This window comes from Leopardus geoffroyi, chromosome D4 (genome assembly GCF_018350155.1).
Source record: "Leopardus geoffroyi isolate Oge1 chromosome D4, O.geoffroyi_Oge1_pat1.0, whole genome shotgun sequence".
In the NCBI taxonomy this organism is placed as follows: domain Eukaryota; kingdom Metazoa; phylum Chordata; class Mammalia; order Carnivora; family Felidae; genus Leopardus; species Leopardus geoffroyi.
The window spans coordinates 41,561,869-41,582,256 of record NC_059342.1 but is presented as its reverse complement, the minus strand read 5'-3'; the positions used below and the strand labels follow the sequence as shown (position 1 = coordinate 41,582,256).

At 38.5% G+C, this 20,388-nt stretch overlaps 1 protein-coding gene across 33 annotated transcripts in view; it reads left to right on the top strand.

The window, feature by feature from the left end:
- Positions 1-20,388, top strand: part of BNC2 (basonuclin 2) — a 441,344-nt gene that overhangs the window by 408,422 nt on the left and 12,534 nt on the right. For 19 of the 33 annotated variants that reach the window (XM_045467996.1, XM_045467980.1, XM_045467979.1 and 16 more), the window contains 2 exons: positions 4,578-6,547; positions 6,979-7,044. In XM_045467996.1, coding sequence (XP_045323952.1) covers positions 4,578-6,547; positions 6,979-7,044 — 2,036 coding nt within the window. The remainder of the gene's footprint in view (positions 1-4,577; positions 6,548-6,978; positions 7,045-20,388) is intronic. The other 14 variants (XM_045467986.1, XM_045467997.1, XM_045467993.1 and 11 more) reach the window with 2 other exon arrangements.

The following is a 20,388-nucleotide window of genomic DNA, read 5'->3' as shown; positions in this document are numbered from 1 at the left end:
GGAGTCTGTGGGCTTGAAGTCACCCGACAGTCTAATTATCCCAAAGTTTCTCATCTGGTCTCTCTTCATCTCTTTACATCCTTTCCTTCCCTACTGTCCCTTTCCCTGAAATAAGAAAAAACAGTCAACTTTACTTTACTTTTAAAACTATAGGTTATATAAGGTGTTTTGATGTGAAGAAAAGGCTTAAATAAAGCCATTGAAACCATGACAGTTGATTCTACTGCAGAAAAGATTTTTAAAACATTACTCTGCAGAGCCACGTAGAACTAGGTGCCAGATTTCTACTGAGTGATAATCACCAGTTCCAGCAAAAATAAAAGGAAGTCTTTTCATCTAAAATACTTACATGTAAATATTTTAAGTGTTTTATACTTCTTCTGAACCCAGTAAAACTGGTTTATAAGTCAGGATTATTTGGTGTTGCTCATCTTTTAATTAATAGTATAGCTGGTTATTTCACAGGAAATCAATACTTACAATAATACCTTGCATTTCACTTAACAGGGTAAATCTTACTATCCTCATTTTGTAAATAAAAATTCCCAGCGTAAAGGTTTAAAGGTCACTGAACTCTAGTTACAAATGGGAACACCTTAAGGAACTGACTCACAAACTACAGAATGGACTGGGAAGGATAAGATCCAGTTATACACTCTGATGTGATTTATTATTCTTATGCAAGACCAGTGTCCCCATATGGGTTGGTCGGCAATCACAATATTCATGCTGGTCTAACATAATTTGTTTTTTAAATGCTTATTCTGTGATAATAGAATAACTCTTTTTTATGGCTCTTATTCACCCTGGTAAAGTTTATTTGATATGTAAGGGGGCTGAGATTCTAGATCTGTACTTCTCAAATTACCTGTGAGGAAGGACCAGTTCTCCCCACCTCCATCAGTTTTGAGCCAATACTTATTAAATAAAGTAAAAATAAATTAATAAAAAAATCATGCTTTTTGTTGTTTCAGCAGTGTCAAATAGCCCAGAAGTTTTCCAAATGGTTACTCTCAATTATTTGCAGACTGGTTTAAAAATTAAAAAAAAATAAAATAAAAAAGATTCTGGTCCCTTTCAAATAGCATATAGAACATGCATGGAATTCTCTCAAGCCACTGTTTTGAGAATCACTACACCAGACCATGTTTATCTCTGTCACTGAGATCTTCAGGGAAAAAGAACCCAGGCCTTCCTTTTTCCCCTTAATGATTTCCAAGTCCCATTCAACCAGTTTACCCAAGGATGTGCTAAACCTGATAGCCACCTGTAGCATTGAGCTTGCATACCCATTATGTTGTATAAGAAAGTCAACTTGTTTCTTTCTGCAGTTGCTCTACAATGGTAGTAGATAACTTTGATCAAATATGAATGGTGGCTTCTTTGGAAAGAACTTCTGTGGCACTTCATATTGCCTGGATTCAGAGGGTGCCCTGTCAGGAGGACCCTAGTTTGAGTATGTAATGTAGATGTCTATCCTGTTCCCAAGCACATTTGTTTGCAAAGATGTTATGTTGTTCTTCTATGTAGTATAAATTGCTGTTTCCATTACCACTATAAATGAAGCGTCTCTTTTATGATTCAGGCTACGAGCAAAGTTCTAAATCTTGCTTACCTGGACCTATTCCACTAGAAGTAAGTGGTTTAACGTAACAGTTCCATTTTAGCAAAGACAGCTACTCAGGACTAAAAGAGGTCTGAAAGGCAGTGGTTTTAGAAATAGCGGCAGGCATTGTGGAGGGCCAGGAGGAAAGAGAAACCATATGGGACTGCTGTGTTCCGTTGGAGGAAAGAAGATAGGAGGGTGATGGAAAGGAGATGCTCAGGTGGGTTTGATCAGTTGCTATGGTTTCTAAGGGCTGTTTTAATACCAGAGGCTGCCAGCTGTGTAAGTACATTATCGACATGCAGATTTAGGTGAAGGCTACCTGGGGAAGAAATGACTGTGTGCTGCTCAAGTTGCGTTTCAGCCTGAGATACAATCCATAGTAAAAGCTTCCATAAAAGAACAATTAGGAGAGTGGATTTGATGCTAAAAGAAAAACAGTGTGGAAGAGGACATTACAGTGCTTCAGAGACCAGATTTGTTCAGGAGAAGTCCTATTTCTTGTCACAGACCCACTGTGCCCACCTGGGAAATGACATTATGGATGACAGTCATTACACTCCATGAACTTAGAGTCAGAATTTCTGGATTGGAGTCCGAGACCCTAAGTTAGCATCTTGGCAACTTCAACCAGCCATCCCCCTTTCCTTCACCCCTGGTCCCTCATCTGGTAAACATTTGCTCAGCTCTGGAAGCTATTATGAGGTTCAAATGAGATAATCTATACAAAATCACAATTTATTTTCTATTTACCTATAGCACCAATGTTCCCCCTTGTTTCCCACCCCCCCATTCCAAAACAGGTTTGTAAGGGGACCATTTGCTTTGAGTGATACTTCTAAAAACTAGCTATTGCAGGACTCCAGGATCATGCAGAGTCACCATGTATACACATCATCATCTAAGTGTTCTGAGAAGATACTTGCATGAGGATATTTAACCTGAAGGCTCATGTTATCTACAAAATGAGGGAGGGCCAGTTTATGTAGGAATGGACATCCACACGCACACACCCACACATATACTTTATGTAAAATGATACAATGCTAGAGTAAGCCTTATAAGGCATTGCACGTAACTATTAGAGCTTGTTTTTTGTAAAGCAATTTAAATAAATGATAACGTATCTCCTTACAATCGAGCTAGCTGTCGTGGTTCAGACCATACAGTTTTGGTCCAGAGAGAATTTTATATCACAAGGCTGAGTAGAACTATCTATAAGGCAGAATTTCCCATTGCAAAAATAGTATAATTCCCTTTATCCTGCTTCCCCTAATGAAACATTCTACATAAACACAGCACAATGGATAAAACTGAGAAATTAAGGTTGATACCATACTATTAACTGATCTAGAGATTTTATTCAGCTTTTGCCAGTTTCCCCACTGAGGGCCTTTTTCTGGCCTGGGATCTCTAGAATCTCATATTACATTTATTTGTCCTGTTTGCTTGGTTCCCTCTAATCTGTAACCATTCTTTGGTCCTTTTTTTTTTTTTTTTTTAATCTTTACTGATTTACTCTTTACTGCACTTTGAAGAGTACTAGCCACTCTTTTGTAGGATGCCCTTCAACTTTGGCTTATCTGATGTTTTCTTGTGATTAGATTGAGGTTATACAGCTTTTAGCAAGAAAGGGATGATGTGCTTTTCTCAGTAAATATTGGAAGGTACATGATGATACTTAACATTGGTGATGTTCACATCGATTACTTGGTTAAGGTGGTGTCTGCTAGATTTCCCTATTGTAAAGTTATGATTTTTCTTTTTGTAACTAATAAATATCTAGTTTTGGTTTTTTAGAAGATTTTATGCATTCTTAAATTGATAGGCAGGGTTGGGGCAAGTATTATTCACAGAGGTTGTGAAGTGTCCTGTCTTGGTTAGGAAGAAGCTGTGCTCTAGAAAATGATGGAGTCATTATTTAAGCATTTGAATACATTTCTCTCAATCTGTGCTGAAATGGATTGCCTGACATTACATTGCAGGATTTTTAAGTCCTACCTCCAGGCAAATCTCATAGTTACTAGCAAAAATGAAAGTGTGAAATGCTTTTTAATGTATATTTAACAACACATAGTCTGGTGATTACTGATGTGTATTCTCTATGGACTCCCTTTGCTATCAGAGGAGGATGTTAAGAGACAACATTTTTACACATTTATTCTATCTAAATCCATCACATGTTTACTTTCTAAATATCTATAACTGTCATTTATAAGAATATCATTAAAAAAAAGTCAAATACTTAAAGTCTAACTCAAACTTTGAATCCTAGGATTACAATCAATTTTCAGGAAAAGTATAATTACTGTTTTTCCTTATTCTACCTTATGAGATTGTCTATTAGTAAATGACACTAAAATATAGCTATTAAAAAAAGAGAAAAAAACACACCTTAGTAATTGGGAGCACAGAAGGCAAAGCTACTTTTTTTCATCTTTTTAATTCAGAAAGTTATACAGTAGCTCCTATTTAAAGGAATTTTCATCTTTAAATCCAGTACCATGTCTGCTTGTGTTGAAGAAGTAAATTCCACAAAATGTGCTTAATCCCTTCCTGTGGTGTCCCTATTTAATACAGATTAAGGTACCATTTTTTGCATTTATACTATGCTGCACAGCAAGTGTTCACGTCTTATACTAATATGTGCTAAATAGTTGCTTACTATATAGACCATTGTTAAAATAGCAGTAGTGAAGGCATTTTACATAATAGAGCCCCAGTGGTCTACATTTTGTTTGCTTTGACATTAAACTCAAATCTGTTTCTCTGTGATTGTAATTACTGCGATTGCATGGCAGAAAAGTTTGCATTGTGGGTTGACTTTTATGAACAGTGCTTGTGTGTTGTTTTCTGCTGTCACTCTTGGTGTTTCATGAGCAGGCAGAGCTCCTTCAGTTGCATTGAATAATTATGCACAATCAATACGTTTTTGTGTTTATCTTTGTTGTTTCTTTGATGTGGCCTCTAGGATGCTGCCGGCAAGGTGCTGGACCGCTGGGCCATCATGTCTCGAGAAGAGGAAATCATCACCCTTCAGCAGTTTCTGCGATTTGGAGAAACCAAATCCATTGTGGAGCTGATGGCAATTCAGGAGAAAGAAGGGCAGGCCGTAGCTGTACCATCTTCAAAGACAGACTCAGACATAAGGACTTTCATTGAGAGCAATAATCGCACCCGGAGTCCCAGCCTTCTTGCTCACCTAGAGAACAGCAACCCTTCCAGCATTCATCATTTCGAAAACATCCCCAACAGCCTTGCATTTCTGCTTCCATTCCAGTATATAAACCCAGTCTCAGCCCCACTGCTTGGATTGCCTCCAAACGGGCTACTGTTAGAGCAACCAGGACTGAGGCTGCGGGAACCAAGCCTTTCAACCCAGAATGAATACAATGAGAGCAGTGAATCTGAAGTATCTCCCACACCTTATAAGAATGATCAGACGCCTAATAGAAATGCCCTGACCAGCATTACCAATGTGGAGCCCAAAACTGAGCCAGCCTGTGTGTCCCCCATTCAGAATTCTGCCCCAGTCAGTGATCTAACCAAAACTGAACACCCAAAAAGCTCATTCCGGATTCATCGGATGAGAAGGATGGGGTCAGCTTCTAGGAAAGGAAGAGTGTTCTGTAATGCATGTGGGAAGACATTCTATGACAAAGGTACTCTCAAAATTCATTATAATGCTGTTCACCTGAAGATCAAACACCGATGCACGATCGAGGGTTGCAACATGGTCTTTAGCTCCCTCCGAAGCCGGAATCGCCACAGTGCGAACCCTAATCCTCGCCTTCACATGCCTATGCTACGAAATAACCGAGACAAAGATTTAATTCGTGCCACATCAGGAGCTGCCACTCCTGTTATAGCAAGTACAAAATCAAATCTCACACTCACAAGCCCTGGCCGGCCCCCAATGGGTTTTACCACTCCCCCATTAGACCCCGTCTTACAGAATCCTCTGCCTAGCCAGCTGGTTTTTTCTGGGCTAAAGACTGTACAGCCAGTTCCTCCATTTTATAGAAGTTTACTCACTCCAGGGGAAATGGTGAGTCCTCCAACCTCCCTCCCAACCAGTCCCATCATTCCAGCCAGTGGTACCATAGAGCAGCACCCCCCACCACCCTCTGAGCCCATAGCACCAGTAGTGATGATGGCCACTCATGAGCCCAGTGCTGACCTGGCACCCAAGAAGAAGCCCAGGAAGTCCAGCATGCCTGTGAAGATTGAGAAGGAAATCATTGATACCGCTGATGAGTTTGACGATGAAGATGATGACCCTAATGATGGCGGAGCTGTGGTCAACGATGTGAGCCATGACAATCATTGCCACTCCCAAGAGGAGATGAGTCCAGGCATTTCTGTGAAGGACTTTTCTAAACATAGCAGGACCCGGTGCATTTCAAGGACTGAAATAAGAAGGGCTGACAGCATGACTTCTGAGGACCAAGAACCTGAGCGGGACTATGAGAATGAATCTGAGTCTTCAGAGCCCAAACTAGGTGAGGAGTCCATGGAAGGCGATGAGCACATTCACAGTGAAGTGAGCGAAAAAGTCCTGATGAGCAGTGAGAGGCCTGATGAGAACCACAGTGAGCCCTCTCACCAGGATGTCATCAAGGTGAAGGAAGAATTTACAGATCCCACTTACGACATGTTTTACATGAGCCAGTATGGACTGTACAATGGTGGGGGGGCCAGCATGGCAGCCCTGCATGAAAGTTTCACATCGTCTCTGAATTACGGCAGCCCTCAAAAGTTCTCCCCAGAAGGTGACCTGTGTTCTAGCCCAGACCCCAAAATCTGTTACGTGTGCAAGAAGAGTTTCAAAAGCTCCTACAGTGTGAAGCTTCACTACAGGAACGTTCACTTAAAAGAGATGCATGTCTGCACAGTGGCTGGCTGCAATGCTGCCTTCCCCTCTCGCCGAAGCAGAGACAGGTCAGTAAATCTCCATTGGCTGCTCCTGCTGGGGGTGGAGGGTGCCAGTCATGTCGGACTTAACATTAAAAAATCCAACTTAGATGTTTTTGATGCACCGTAAAGATTGTCCACAGTGACCATGAGATAACCAAGCTGCCATGCTCATGGAGGATTGTTGCAGTTGATGCTTGTTATGATTAAGCATGCAGAATCATATGCCATCTTACCCAGTAATGCACGCCATTTTTCTCTGTGCTCTGTGTATGTGTGTATGTATGTTTCCCCATGCATCTAGGTGTGAATAAGTTAACTATGTACACAGTTCCCTGCTTCCTCATGAAGCTTCACTTAGAAGCCGCAGCTTCTGTTATATATATTTCTGCTTTGCCTTGTGGCTTTTTAATTAAATCAATATATTATCTTCATACACACATATTTATCCAATATAGAAACAGAAATATACGGATGGAAAGAACCATAGGTCCAGGACATCGAGACAGCCTGCATCTCCGTAGGTATAACCAGAAATGTTATCATTCTTACATGAGTATTTAGTATGTCCTTGAATTCTTTTAAGAGTCACGAAAATATTAGAAGAAAATGGGACCAAAATAATTATTAATGTGGGGAAATGGTATGGTGGTATGGGTTTCTTTATTTTAACTTCACAGTGTCTTTGAGCACATGTCTAAAATACAGTCTGTCGTGGGAATTATGCACAGAAGGGGGGGCATGCATATACTTTTAGGATCAGTTAGAATATATTATGTCCAGCTTTGAGATGACATCACACCTTAGCTATGTGGCTACAGCTCTGAAACAGTTGGGTTTAAACAGAAGCAGCTGGTCTTAAACCTCCAATGTTCTTTTTCAATCCTCAAGAAAATGTAATATAAATGGAATGTGTCAAGGTGGTCAGTGGTGGGGTAACACAGTTATCCTGCACTTGAAGCAAGCTTATGAGCAGATCATTTACATAATACACCAGAGTCACACACCAGTTAATTCTTCCTATTATGTTGAATGTGGCTTTTGGTTTGTGTTGTCTTTTAAAAATAATTTTAGGCAAAATTTCATTAGATGGGAAAAAATCGGTATATGTAGAAGAAACAAGGAAGCTTCCAAATAGCCACCTCCCAAATTCTAGCACTTATCAATTGACTAGAATTCTTTGGCAAAGTAACATATAATAAAAGTACCACTGAGAAGTAGTGACCTGCTTCTAGAATACCCTGTTTTGTCTTCACATTTAAAAGATTAATCTTTTTAAAAAATAACACTTAAAAAGTATTTTCCATAGTGCTGAAATGCAAGGGGTCCAATCCATTAAAAGCAAAATTTCTGAGAAAATAAGTGGTTTTCTTTGTACAACTCAAAATATGCTTTGAAGAGAAATCTATATTCTTAAAAGATTTCCCTTCTCCCCCAGTCCCATTTACCTTGTTCTATAAAAAGTTTAGTCACAAAGTTCTTTTCAGTTCTGAGTTACCATTGACACTACAAGAATACAACAGATAAGATCTCTATAATTTGAATAATAAAATAGAGTACCGTATACAACCTCCCACCCCCAAGTTTGTGAGTAATACTCATTCTTTTATATTTGAAATAGTGCACTTGCGATAATGAGGTTAATGCATTGGATTTTTTTTTAACAAAAATAAAAGACTCATGAAGACCTGCATAAAATATTTATGGAAATGGAGTGTTTGAAGACAAGCCAAAATTTAAGCTTATTTGCATGAATTTTATCACAGTTTTAGTTGGTTTGCTGAAAATACTGAAAGTTATAACACTCGCAAAGATGGCTGTGGGGCCAAAAGGCTACAACACCCCAAAGCATGGTGCTTTCATTTATGTCACACCACTAGAAAGCACAAGCACTTGTGTTTTTATGTCCTAATGTAGAAGGAGGTACTGTTGAAAGGGTGGTTTGTCTAAGGAAAAACATTCATTAATAGCAGGAGAATATTTCAATCTCCATTTTTATTGTAGAGATTAGGAGCTTGGCAGATGACTAGCCGTATGGAAATTTAGAATAGTGTCTGGGATAACTGGGTTATTCTAGGGAAGCAGAGTACACATATTCTCCCGTGTGTGTTCAGTCACACAGGAGACTGCAAGCCTCAGAAGACAGGCACTGCATTTTATTTCATTTGGGTGAAATACCACATCACAGTTAATCTTTATAATTCTGGAGTTTTGTAACACATGATAGATGAAGAAAAGCAAATTGAAAAAAAATACTATACGAAGTTTTTTGATTCTCACTTAAACTTTTGCTTTTCAGGAATACACACATTTTTTGATAGCAGGTTAAAAAACGTAACAAAACCTATGATACTTTAATCTGAGCATTTTTTTCCTTAAAAAAAGTATTCATCCTTGTTGAGTCTATGACTTGAATTAACATATGATGCAACCGTAGCTGCCACTACATAATCAGAAATAGTGATGCTGTTGGGGTACCTGCCTCTTCCGGCATCTCTGCAAAGTGAACTTAAACATTACTCCCACATCAGCCTGTTACCGTCACTTCTTCCACTAATGTTGACTTGGAATTTAATCTCCTGTGTCACAGAGCCTCTTGGAGCACATCTCTGATCTACCCCCTCAAACTTACCTTTCTGTTTCTCTTCATTTTTGCTGTGTTAATCATGAGAGTCCTCGGAATTTTGTGCCCCTGCTTTTTTCTTCTTCAATTCACTATGAAGCTAAGACAAATTTCCTTACCTTTCTCTGAGCCAACAGACCTTCCCAGACAGAAACCCTTCCTTGCCTTTAATCCTGCTGTCCTCAGGCCTATTTCTTTCCTTTCCCCAGAGTCTTGATTCATCCATCCTTGACTCCACAATGTCTTCCTTGTGCAAATAAAGCATTAGAGGGGATTTTGAGTGGGGGCTGCAGTGTGCAAGGCTACAGGATGTCTACTGATGAAATTAACAGAATAACCCTCTTCCTTCTGTTTATAAAAGCAGTCTTCTTGTCTTGGGGCTTAGAACACCTTACAGGTGTGATACGCAGGTCTTCTTGGGCTTTTTCCAAAATGTCTATATACAAGGAGGGATTGCATTTTTGGTCTCCAAATAGGCATGTTATTAGTAAGATATAAGTAGAAAGATGTTAAATACTGTGTTTTAGATTTGGTAGTTAGAGATTTCCAGGTCTTTGCTTATGGTCATTCTAGATTTTATAAGATGAACTTGAAAGCTTTTTGAAAAGCAGGAACATTCTTTGTCTAAAGTCATACAAAAGGAGAAGCAGTGGGTGGTGGTGGGGTGGGGAGTGAGGAGAGGTATGTGTGGTTTGTTAGGGCTGACTCAAAGCACAATGTTGTGACTCAGTGTGAGTATAATAAATTCAAAAGCAAAGAGGACCCTTCCACACTAATGACAGAAAGCTATATTCACGAGGTTCAGTTTATCCAGTCACTAGGTGTTATTGGAATAAATTTTTTTCTGAGTTTATAGAAGTGAAATATAAATTATTTTCTCTGTGAATAACTATGTTACTATAAGGTGATTGCTAAAGTATATAAGTATATACTGGTGATGCTGTGTAGTATTAGACGTGACACTCCCTAAACACTCTTCCTTCCTTCTTGTTTATCCCTGGACTTTTTTGCTACTAAGATAGTGTTCCTTCAGGGATTAGGAAGCTGACCCTCCGTTTTGAAGTATGCATACAAAAAACATCCTGGGAAGAAGAAATTATAACTAACTGGCTTAGAACCTAGTCTTCATAAAGGAAATTTTCCTGGAGACAGTGTCATCGCCAGAATTAGCAAGGCCTAGTTTACCTTTGCTCATTTTTCATCATCTGTCTTGAATTTTGATCCCTAGGAGGGCTGAATGGCCATGGATCACCTATGTATAAGGGAAGCCCTTTATAAGTTACATTTGGTTTTTATTTTTAAAATTTTTAAATGTTTATTTATTTTTGAGAGAGAGAGACAGAATGCGAGCCGGGAAGGGGCAGAGAGAGAGGGAGACATAGAATCTGAAGCAGGGTCCAGGCTCTGAGCTGTCAGCACTGAGCGCAACGCGGGGCTCGAACCCATGAACTGTGAGATCATGACCTGAGCTGAAGTTGGACGCTTAACCGACTGAGCCACCCAGGCGCCCCTACATTTGATTTTTTTTTTTTAATTTTTTTTTTCAACGTTTATTTATTTTTGGGACAGAGAGAGACAGAGCATGAACGGGGGAGGGGCAGAGAGAGAGGGAGACACAGAATCGGAAACAGGCTCCAGGCTCTGAGCCATCAGCCCAGACAGAGCCTGACGCGGGGCTCGAACTCACGGACCGCGAGATCGTGACCTGGCTGAAGTCGGACGCCCAACCGACTGCGCCACCCAGGTGCCCCCTTACATTTGATTTTTATTAAAACACCACCACCACCAACAACAAGTAAATGCCCTTCTATCCTTTTCCCTGAAATTCCTTATCATTTGCTAATACATTAAAATCTATTTATATCTGTTTTAGTGATTGGCAGTTTTAAAATTCCCTCAGCTAAAATGAAGACTTTGTACACAGAAACTACGTTATCTGCTTAGAAAGAACTATTTATCTCGTTTTACATCTTACATGATCTTTACCATCTTTGTTCCTCATTTCTGAGAATAGTGGCAGCTAATTGTCAAAGTTTGTCTTAAATTTTATTAGAAAGGTAAGCATATATGTTTAATCTTCAAGGTGTAGGAAAGATGATTCAGCCCCCGTGAATAAATTTAAAAACAAAATAATATTTGCTTAGGGTGATTTATAAATAAATATGAGGCAACTGTTGGTGCCAAGTGTGAACCTTCTCTTTGATTGCTAGTTAAATCAGTCCAGATTTAAACATGTAAACTTCTTGATTTGTATGGAGGAAGACATCTGTATTTGGTTTATTAAAACCTGCTGATGTCTCCAGAACTAAATTTGTTCCTCTATAGGCCTCTGGGTAGCTGTAGCTGAAAAGCAGAGATGTATAGTTTTTGCCTGTCTGATTACCTGACTTCCAGCCCTATACAGGTGTGCAGGAATAAATTAGCATGAGCTACCTCTGATGAGCCACTGCATACATTAACAACAGAGGTGAGGATGTGAAAACATGCTACCTGCCTCCTGTTATCACCTTCTCAGCAGCAACATCCATTTTTTCCATCATTCTCTATGTCTGGAAACTTATAGAGAACTTTTCTAAAGAGAGATTTTCAATAAATGCACATGATTTCGCTACCTTCAAGAAATGAGCCACTTAGCACCAGTTTGAGGTAACTATTAGTCTATTTGCCGTAATAAAATTAGCTGTCAAATACAGTGCACTAATTTTCTTCAAATACAAGAGAACATTTGAAGGCATCAGCCATTTCATTTACTATACGTTTGCCAATCAAACTGAAACTCTCCTTTTCCAAAAATCTTTTCTAAGGTGAAGTTGTACAGGTCCTCTGACACTTAAATATTAAGAAAGAGATTCCCCCCCCCCCCACCCTTTACTCCATTTGGTTTCACAGTAGAAGCCAGCAGATCAATAGGTCTTTTGTACTTATCTCCATTACTTTCCATCAAAGGCAAACAAACAAAATAAATCCCCCTTCTGAGTAATTGCTAGTTGTGCCCTCCTCAAGCGAAACTTTGGTAGTAAGATAAACTTCGGTGTCATTCCTGTCTCTGGGGTTCTTTTTATACACTGGGAGAAGAGCAATGAGCAAAACGGTCTCCTTGTATCATGGGGAGAGACTCTGACAAGCCTAAAGTGAGCCTCGGATCTTCCTAATGATCTCCTGCTGGCCCAGCTGGATGTAAGACAAGCTCATTTAAGCCTCTGCTGACCTTTCAACTCCTCCACTCCAAGAACTACACCAGTCACTTCCACCGTCTTCCAAACTGAGCACCAAATAGACAACACCACTTAATGGTGGATGAATGACTTCCTTTTCATGGTACAAAGAGATTCTTACACATTCTATTGATGAGAGTTATATTAGATCTCTTATTGATACATAGCTTCCTACACACATAGCTGCAACACAGACATGCTTCCTACATACTCCTTATTTCCCTTAAAAGGAACAAGCTATTACTCTTGCCGGCATTATCTTGAAAATTCAGGCAAAAATTGCACTTAGAACAGAATGCACATACTGAGTGCACAGGCAGTATTTTTCATGATGGCAGCACTTGGAAAGGGTCATCTTCCTGATTTCTTCCTCTCTTGGGTCTGCCACCATCTGTTTGACACCCTGAGAGACTTTACTGGTCATTAATATTCTTGTACATAATTATTCAAGATACTTGTTTTGTAGATAAACTTTCCTTACAAAACATAGGCCATTGTCACTGAAAGCAGATTGTAAGACTGCACACATACATTAGCAGTTGATCATATCGGTACTGATGAGGGTGGTTCTCTTTCAGGTGAAAGCCTTCTTGCCAGCTATCTCTCACTATGAGTGATTATTTGTTGTGCTAAGAGGAGGGGAGACTTTCCTTTCTGTATTGAAATTTCTTAGTGAAGTTTTGGCTAGAAAGCATTTTTCTTCTTTTAAAAGCTTCAGAAATAATTTAAATAATTTAATGTTTTTGCTGCAAGACTCCCACAAGCTTCAAATAAACGAATGTGGCAGAATATGAAAGGAGTTTACACTTGCCAAAAAATTACAATGTCATAAAAAAGAGATTTAGTAACTTTGATTCTTGAGTGCGAAGGTGTGTGTGTGTGTGTGTGTGTGTGTGTGTGTGTGTGTGCGCGCGCACGCGCATGTGTGAGAAAGAAACAGCCTGCAGAAGAAGAGGAAAGAATACTTTTTAGGAAAGGATGATTTTTCTTCAGTTACTTAACATAAAACTACACTTTTAAAAAAAATACCTAGATTTTATGTCCCAATGCAAGCTGCTTGAATTAAAACAGGAGTTGTAAATTCCTGGTAAAAAGCTGTTATGCCTGAAGTGTTAGTGATCTTAACTCTAGTACTTTATGGAGTTTATTACTTCTTTTATTAACTAGGGGGAAAAATGTTACCCACTTCTAGTTTAATTCTTTTTCTTGCTTGCTCTAATTATTTTGACTTTACCTTGGGAAAAAAAAAAAGCCAAGTGTTTCTAGCTGAACATATATAAGTGATGCTTCAATTTTGCTAGAGCATATATCAATCTGAATTATTACCAGCTATTCAAAAATTATGCTAACGTTCTAATCTAAATGCATCCACATAATGTATATGTGTGTTTATACATAAACATCCACATAAATAAGAATATCAAAAGACAGATCATCCTTAATAGCCAGAATAGACATCTTCATCTTGGAAAGTAATGTATGAAGTTACTTTATCACATTGATGGGAAATAACAAGGTTTTGTAAGTAAAAGGAGACAGATTTGGACAATGAGAACAACAGACATTCAGAAGGAAGCCTCTTCGTTTTGATGGCCAGCTGAGGGGGGCCGCTCTGACCCTGCTGCCTTTTTAGTCTGCTCTGTCACTGAGGGGGCACTGGTGGGTCAGTTCGCTCACTAGTAATTGTGTTTTACAGACTTCTAAAGCAATTGGCTCAGTCAGTCCCAATTCAATAAAAGTGGAGAGCAAGAGAGAGAGCACTTTTGTTCTATTTTTTACTTGAAATTATTTCATTCAGCAGTCTGTCTTTTTTATTACCAGGACTTGACATTAGCACTCCAAGCTATATTAGCATCCATTTCAGCAGTTCAGTAATGGTATTAAAAAAACACTTAACTTCAACGGTGAATGGTTGTATGACAGTACCATAAAAAATCCACATTAAGAAAAAACTCATGTATTTGTCCCAGCAAATTATTTTTCACTTGTTTAACCACTTCAAAACTATGTTCTCATGATGGGTATTCACGAGGACCTTCTTGTTCTCCAAAGCAGCCAATGGTGGTGCTCTGTTGTTTAGGGAATTAGGGAAAGAGGAGAGGGAAGTCAGTAGGGAGAGGGTAAGTAAAGATGCTGTTTACCGTGTAGTTAGATTACCTTCCATTCATCAGCAGAGATGGAATTGGCAACCTCAGAGCACCCAAGGTGAAATTCTTGGATCCTCATGTATAGCTGGGATTTGATTTTGAACCCAACACTCTCTAAACTTGGGAGCAAAGCCTAACTACTTTGGCACTGCAGTGTGCTCATAAATGACTACATTAGGTTCTAAATTTTGATTAAACATTCAGTAATTAATCAATGGTAGACATGAAGCAGTTGGCAAGGTCCAGAGCTGCAAAATGTTTAAGACATAAAACATTACGAAGTAATTAGAATATGCTCCTTCAAGAGAAGGATTGCCTTCAATAAAGAGGTAAATGATAGCATCCTGTTTATTGTGGACGTAGGCAGCCAGAGCGATATGATAAACTGCTGGAGATACACATATCAGTAATCATCCACATTATTAGTGCCATTAATCATAATTCCAAAAATATGACAGCAGCAGCCAACTTTTTGACCAATTTTGCTTCTGCCTGTTGGCCATTATAACTTTGCTAATAGACTGCAGAGCTCCTGTGCGTGGCAGTTTGCGTTGAGAATAGAAGGTTAATTATATTTGAGCTGCTGATTTTTTCTCTCCTTGGAAAAGGCTTAGCACTTTGACAATCCCAGGAGCTCACTGTTGTTAAACCAGTAAAAGTACTTTATTGAAATTTTCTTTGTTGGTCAGGAATGAGGAGATGTTTCAAATGAGATAGAAGCACCAGGCTGGGATAGCTGCTAATGTTTCTTGCTCCAAAGTGATCCTGGGGCAGCGAGATGAACTCAGTGGTTTCTTTAGATCACTTTGTTCTCTCATTTCTCTTTTGGAGGTGGGTAAAAATTTCAGCACCACATGGTTAGAGATAGAGGTTAGATTATCTACAAGATTAGAGGTAGTCTCAGTATGTAAGACTAAGAAGTTGGGGGAGTGGTTCGTAATATGGAGAGAAATAAGCACCTTTTTAATATAAAATTCTGCTTTCCCCTATGCTTGTGGAATAAAAGGTAAAAAAAAATTGAATGTTTCTAAAAATTGAAATGTTTAGTATCATAGGTGTATTGCTGGTTTAGTTAACTGAAGTTTTCGTGTTTTCGTTGGTAGTTTTAACATCATTTAACCAAAAGCATAAATTAGATTTTGTGCATTCTTTTTGTTCATGTATCTTAAGTACTTTCATTTTCAACATAGAATTCTAGATGAGGCCATACCTAAATAATAATACTGATGATCTATGAAATTCTGTCCCTTCCCTTGAGGAACTCATACATCCCTAGTGTTATCTTTTTAAAAGATCTGAAACTAATGGTTTTAATGATGTAACACATTTTGAATATTTAGTCTTAGGCAGTATCTCCTTTGGAAAAGATCTCAAGAAGAAATTGAGGTTTCATGTTGTACATGTTATTTTTTAAATGGCAGAAAGTTTTGAGTGTCAAGAGAAAAATTCATTCCTGTTATTTTACACATGTCTTCTAAGCTCTTTATAAAAGTCAAACTGTAACACAAGGGTTGGAAGACTTGAGGGTTAGTTCGTCCAAGGTAAAAATATATTTATATATAAAACTCAGAATTATAGCTCAGCTTCATTTAATTCCTTAAAAGATGCTGGTGTTCATGGTCTTTTTCATACCCACCAATAGTAGTAAACTGAACACCAGATGAGCTGCCTGATTGAGGAAATTTCCAAATATTGTGAAAACATAACCCTCTTCACAATGCAGCACGCTCCTGTCACGTTAGAGTGCAACAGGTACCTATTGAATTCAGTCAGCACCCTGGAGAAGCCTTGATGTTGTCGGATGCAACTCACAAGTAAAATGGTTAGGGAACAGGGCTGTTGGATATCAGTTCTACACTTAACCTGAGCATCCAGCCTACACATTTTCCATCTACCAATCTGCCTTCCCAAATGCCATTACTACATTAACATTTTTTATGCATTCCACAGCAATGACAAATTGTTTTCTAACTGTAGCACCAGATTTAGTATGCGAAAGACACATTTGCCTCTGCCAACAAACCAATAATTCTCACTAACATCTTCAGAGTTACAACATTTATAAAGTTGCAAAGTGGAGTAAACAAACCATCTGTTTGGCTTTTCCATATATGTCATGCTTTCTTATTAGCATATTACGATTCATTTAGTAAACAAATTTGGTGATTTCGTTCACGTCAAAGTTAGGTCGGAAGCTTGAAGATGATTAACATTGCTGGGACATGCACATTAATACATTGCTTCCTCGGCAAAGTTAAATGGCTTCTCAGGAGAATCACCCCTTGTTGACAAGATGAGACTGTCAATTTTGTTTGCCTGCCACATTAGGGGCCGTGAGGGGATGGCGGGCTCTGAGAGAGGGGAGTCATGTAGGCAGCATAATTCACTGTGAATTGAGAAAAGAAGTCTAATTCTGATAAATGGTCGACCCCAATACATCCTACCTGTTATTACAACAGACGTGCCGTATCTGTGCAGTAAATTAGCTAAACCCCTAAAGAGTTTGGTGGGAGCTTATCTTCAAGTGAATAATTTGAATGTAGAGGGAACTGTCTGCGTGACCAGTATGGATGATTTGTTTTATATTGAAAGAGATTGAAGTGACTGAATTTCATACTTTTAATTTGCAAGAATTTGCTTAGCTTTTATTTCTTGCATTTCGTATGTACTTCCTTACTTTTGGGGTTTTTTTAAGGATTCACTAAAATTTTACATTCAGTTTTTGTATGTGTTTGTGAGCTAGAGATGGTTTTCAGCTCTTCTGGAGAGAATCTTTAAATAATATCCTATAGAACAGCTACTAGTTTTGCAGAAATGTATACTATCAAAAAAGTCATTTAATTCACAGAGCTGTAAGCCTCCTACCATTAAAACAAAAATTTGGGAGAGTTAAATCCAACAAATAATGTCCTAGCAATCCAGGTCAGAAAAGAATTAATGAGAGGCACAGGTTTTAATTTTTAATTACTGTGGATTTGGATAGATGATACATGTTTCTATTCAGGAGTATTGTTGATTCAGTATCCCATAGTACATTCAAATCTGGCAGCTAGGTTTTTCCAGATTGGTTATAAATTTACTTCTCTACCCCCATATATGCATTCATACACAAGTATACACACACACACACACACACACACACACACACACACCATATATATGGTATCTGTTATATGTACGTCACTGACATTCTGGACAGTATAATTTGAGAGAGAGTGTGTGTGTGTGTGTGTGTGTGTGTGTGTGTGTGTGTGTGTGTTGAGTGGCAGAGGTGAGCAAGAAAATAAAGACAAAACCTAATATGAAATGGAGCCTCAATTCCATTTCACCTAAAATATTGCAGTTAATTAATAATCACGTATTTTGTTTAAGTTTAAAATGGTTCTATTCAAAACTGATTCGATATTGGACTTCTCATGTAACCTATGGCTTAATTCACTGTATTCAGTTTTGACTACTATATTCTAATTTTCTAATTTGGGCATGAACATTTTTTTTTAAAGTTATTTCCCTATATATCAAAGTCAATGTTAAAACCTCAAAACACTTTTTCTTTAAAATGTTTTTAACTTTAATTTTTATGAGTCAAACATTGCATTAAGTGGGCATTAGAACAAGAGGGACATGAGAAAGGAAATGCCCAGCAAGACTTACTTTCTCTCACTTGCATTTACTTAACTGTGTTTGATGAATTTAGTGTCTTTGGTGGTTGCATGGTAGTGTTCTTTTTTTTAATTGAAATATAATTGACATCAGTAAAATTTTTATTAAAGAAACAGAAAAGGAATGGGGCGCCTGGGTGGCGCAGTCGGTTAAGCGTCCGACTTCAGCCAGGTCACGATCTCGCGGTCCGTGAGTTCGAGCCCCGCGTCGGGCTCTGGGCTGATGGCTCAGAGCCTGGAGCCTGTTTCCGATTCTGTGTCTCCCTCTCTCTCTGCCCCTCCCCCGTTCATGCTCTGTCTCTCTCTGTCCCAAAAATAAATAAACGTTGAAAAAAAAAAAAAAAAATTTAAAAAAGAAACAGAAAAGGAATGGTGTCCACTTTAGTCCAGTTACAGCACTTCCACTCAGCATGTCAAGGAGTTAATATTGGTTTTATGACCTCCCCTACCCAAGGCTTCATTACTTTTTGCTTTTAAGAGGAATCTTAGTTTTCAAAAGGCGTTTGGTAAACTCGTAGTGTGGAGGGAATAGTAAAGAGTACAGAGATTCAGAGGAAGCTGTTGTAATTCCAAGCACACCCCAAGTTATAGAACTAGTTCATGTCTTAATTATATAGCATTTCCATGTACCACACTGTGGTATTAATAGGGTCAGAATTACCCTTTGCTGTATTACCAGTGTCTTTTCTTAAATATTCAGTTATGTGCTTCCAGTCTTGGGATCATTGTGTTTTCTTTTCCTCAATGTATTTTGGGAAAAGCGTCTTTAAGACTTGTGCATATTATTGATTGAAGGCCAATAAAAGTACTTTCAAGTGTCTCCTATGTGCAGAGTATTCTCCTTTACTGCAGGAGACTGGAGATTGAATGAGATTTAATTTGTGTTCTTGTTGGAAGTGACTATCTTGGGGCTACATTTTGGACTCCTCTCTTAGTGAGTGCTACTGTACTCATTAATTAATACCAGATCCCTACCTAGTAAGACCAGATCCTTACCTTTTCTACCTAGGAACTCATCTTCTCTCTCCATCCCAGTGACTTTTTTTTTTTTCTGTAAGAGGAATTTGTATCTGAATATAGGCATCCCTATCTAATCAAAGCAAGTAGAAAGAACTTTCATACTCTGTATGTTCTTATATAATGAGTTCTAATACAATATATATTTTTGTTTATGATTGATTATTTCTCTTTTCTGGAGATGAATATTCACAATAAGTCTGTTTCTAGAAAAACCATCTCTGTCTCTGGAGAGCACAAAATTGGTTCCTTCATAGATGCCTCCTTCCACTTACTACATACACCTTGGACACTGCTTCCTCTACTAGGGGTCCTTCTCCTATTTCCAGCACTTCCTGGCTTTCCTCCCATTTTAGGATCCTGTTCTCTTCATCTGACAATCGGTAGGCATGAGTTCTTTCTGTGTCTCTTCCATCTTCCCTTTCTTTTTGCCCTTTTAATTTTGCTGATCCAAATAAACTTGCAAGTTGCTGTTAACCCTAGGTCTTTGTATCTCCTCATGAGGACAGTGTTTTATGACAATTAATGGTTTGGATCGACTGATTCCAGAGTCCAACAATAGGTCTTTGTTAAGCTGCCTTTTGTCTACTCTGTAGAGACTGAACCTAACCTCTTGAGGGACAGGATCAGTACTCTCTAAAGAATAGGTCTGTCTGTCTTCTTTCTCTCCTCTCACTTTTCCTCTTTCTGCCCTTGTAATACTGTGTGAGTTTGTTAGAAAATCTCCAACCCCACTATCATGAGAGTGAATGAGCACACTTTCCAAAGCCTGTTCTTCCCATCCCCACTTCAAGTGTTTTGCATATGATATTTAGGACAATTATTAAACAAAAATGAAATAGATTAAGAAATGAGCATAAAAGAATCAATTCTCTTGAATTGTGGTTGCATAATGGAAATCGACTACCATGAATGAACCCATGTACTGAAGTTATGAACAGCAGAGCTAATGCACTGCCATGAGTTCATCTTTATTATTGCATTACACCTGAATCAATTGATAAAGTAGCCTTTTTTTTTAAGCAAGGGATAGCTCTTAATTGAATAAAAGTCAATGTAATTATATTAGCAGAGGCCAACAGTACTGCTGACAGCGGAAAAGGGACACTCTTGAACGGAGTGCCAGAGCTAGTCTACACATTTCTGCACATCGTTTGGTTGACAGATATTGAGGGCTGGTACATCATCTAATTAGATTACAGAT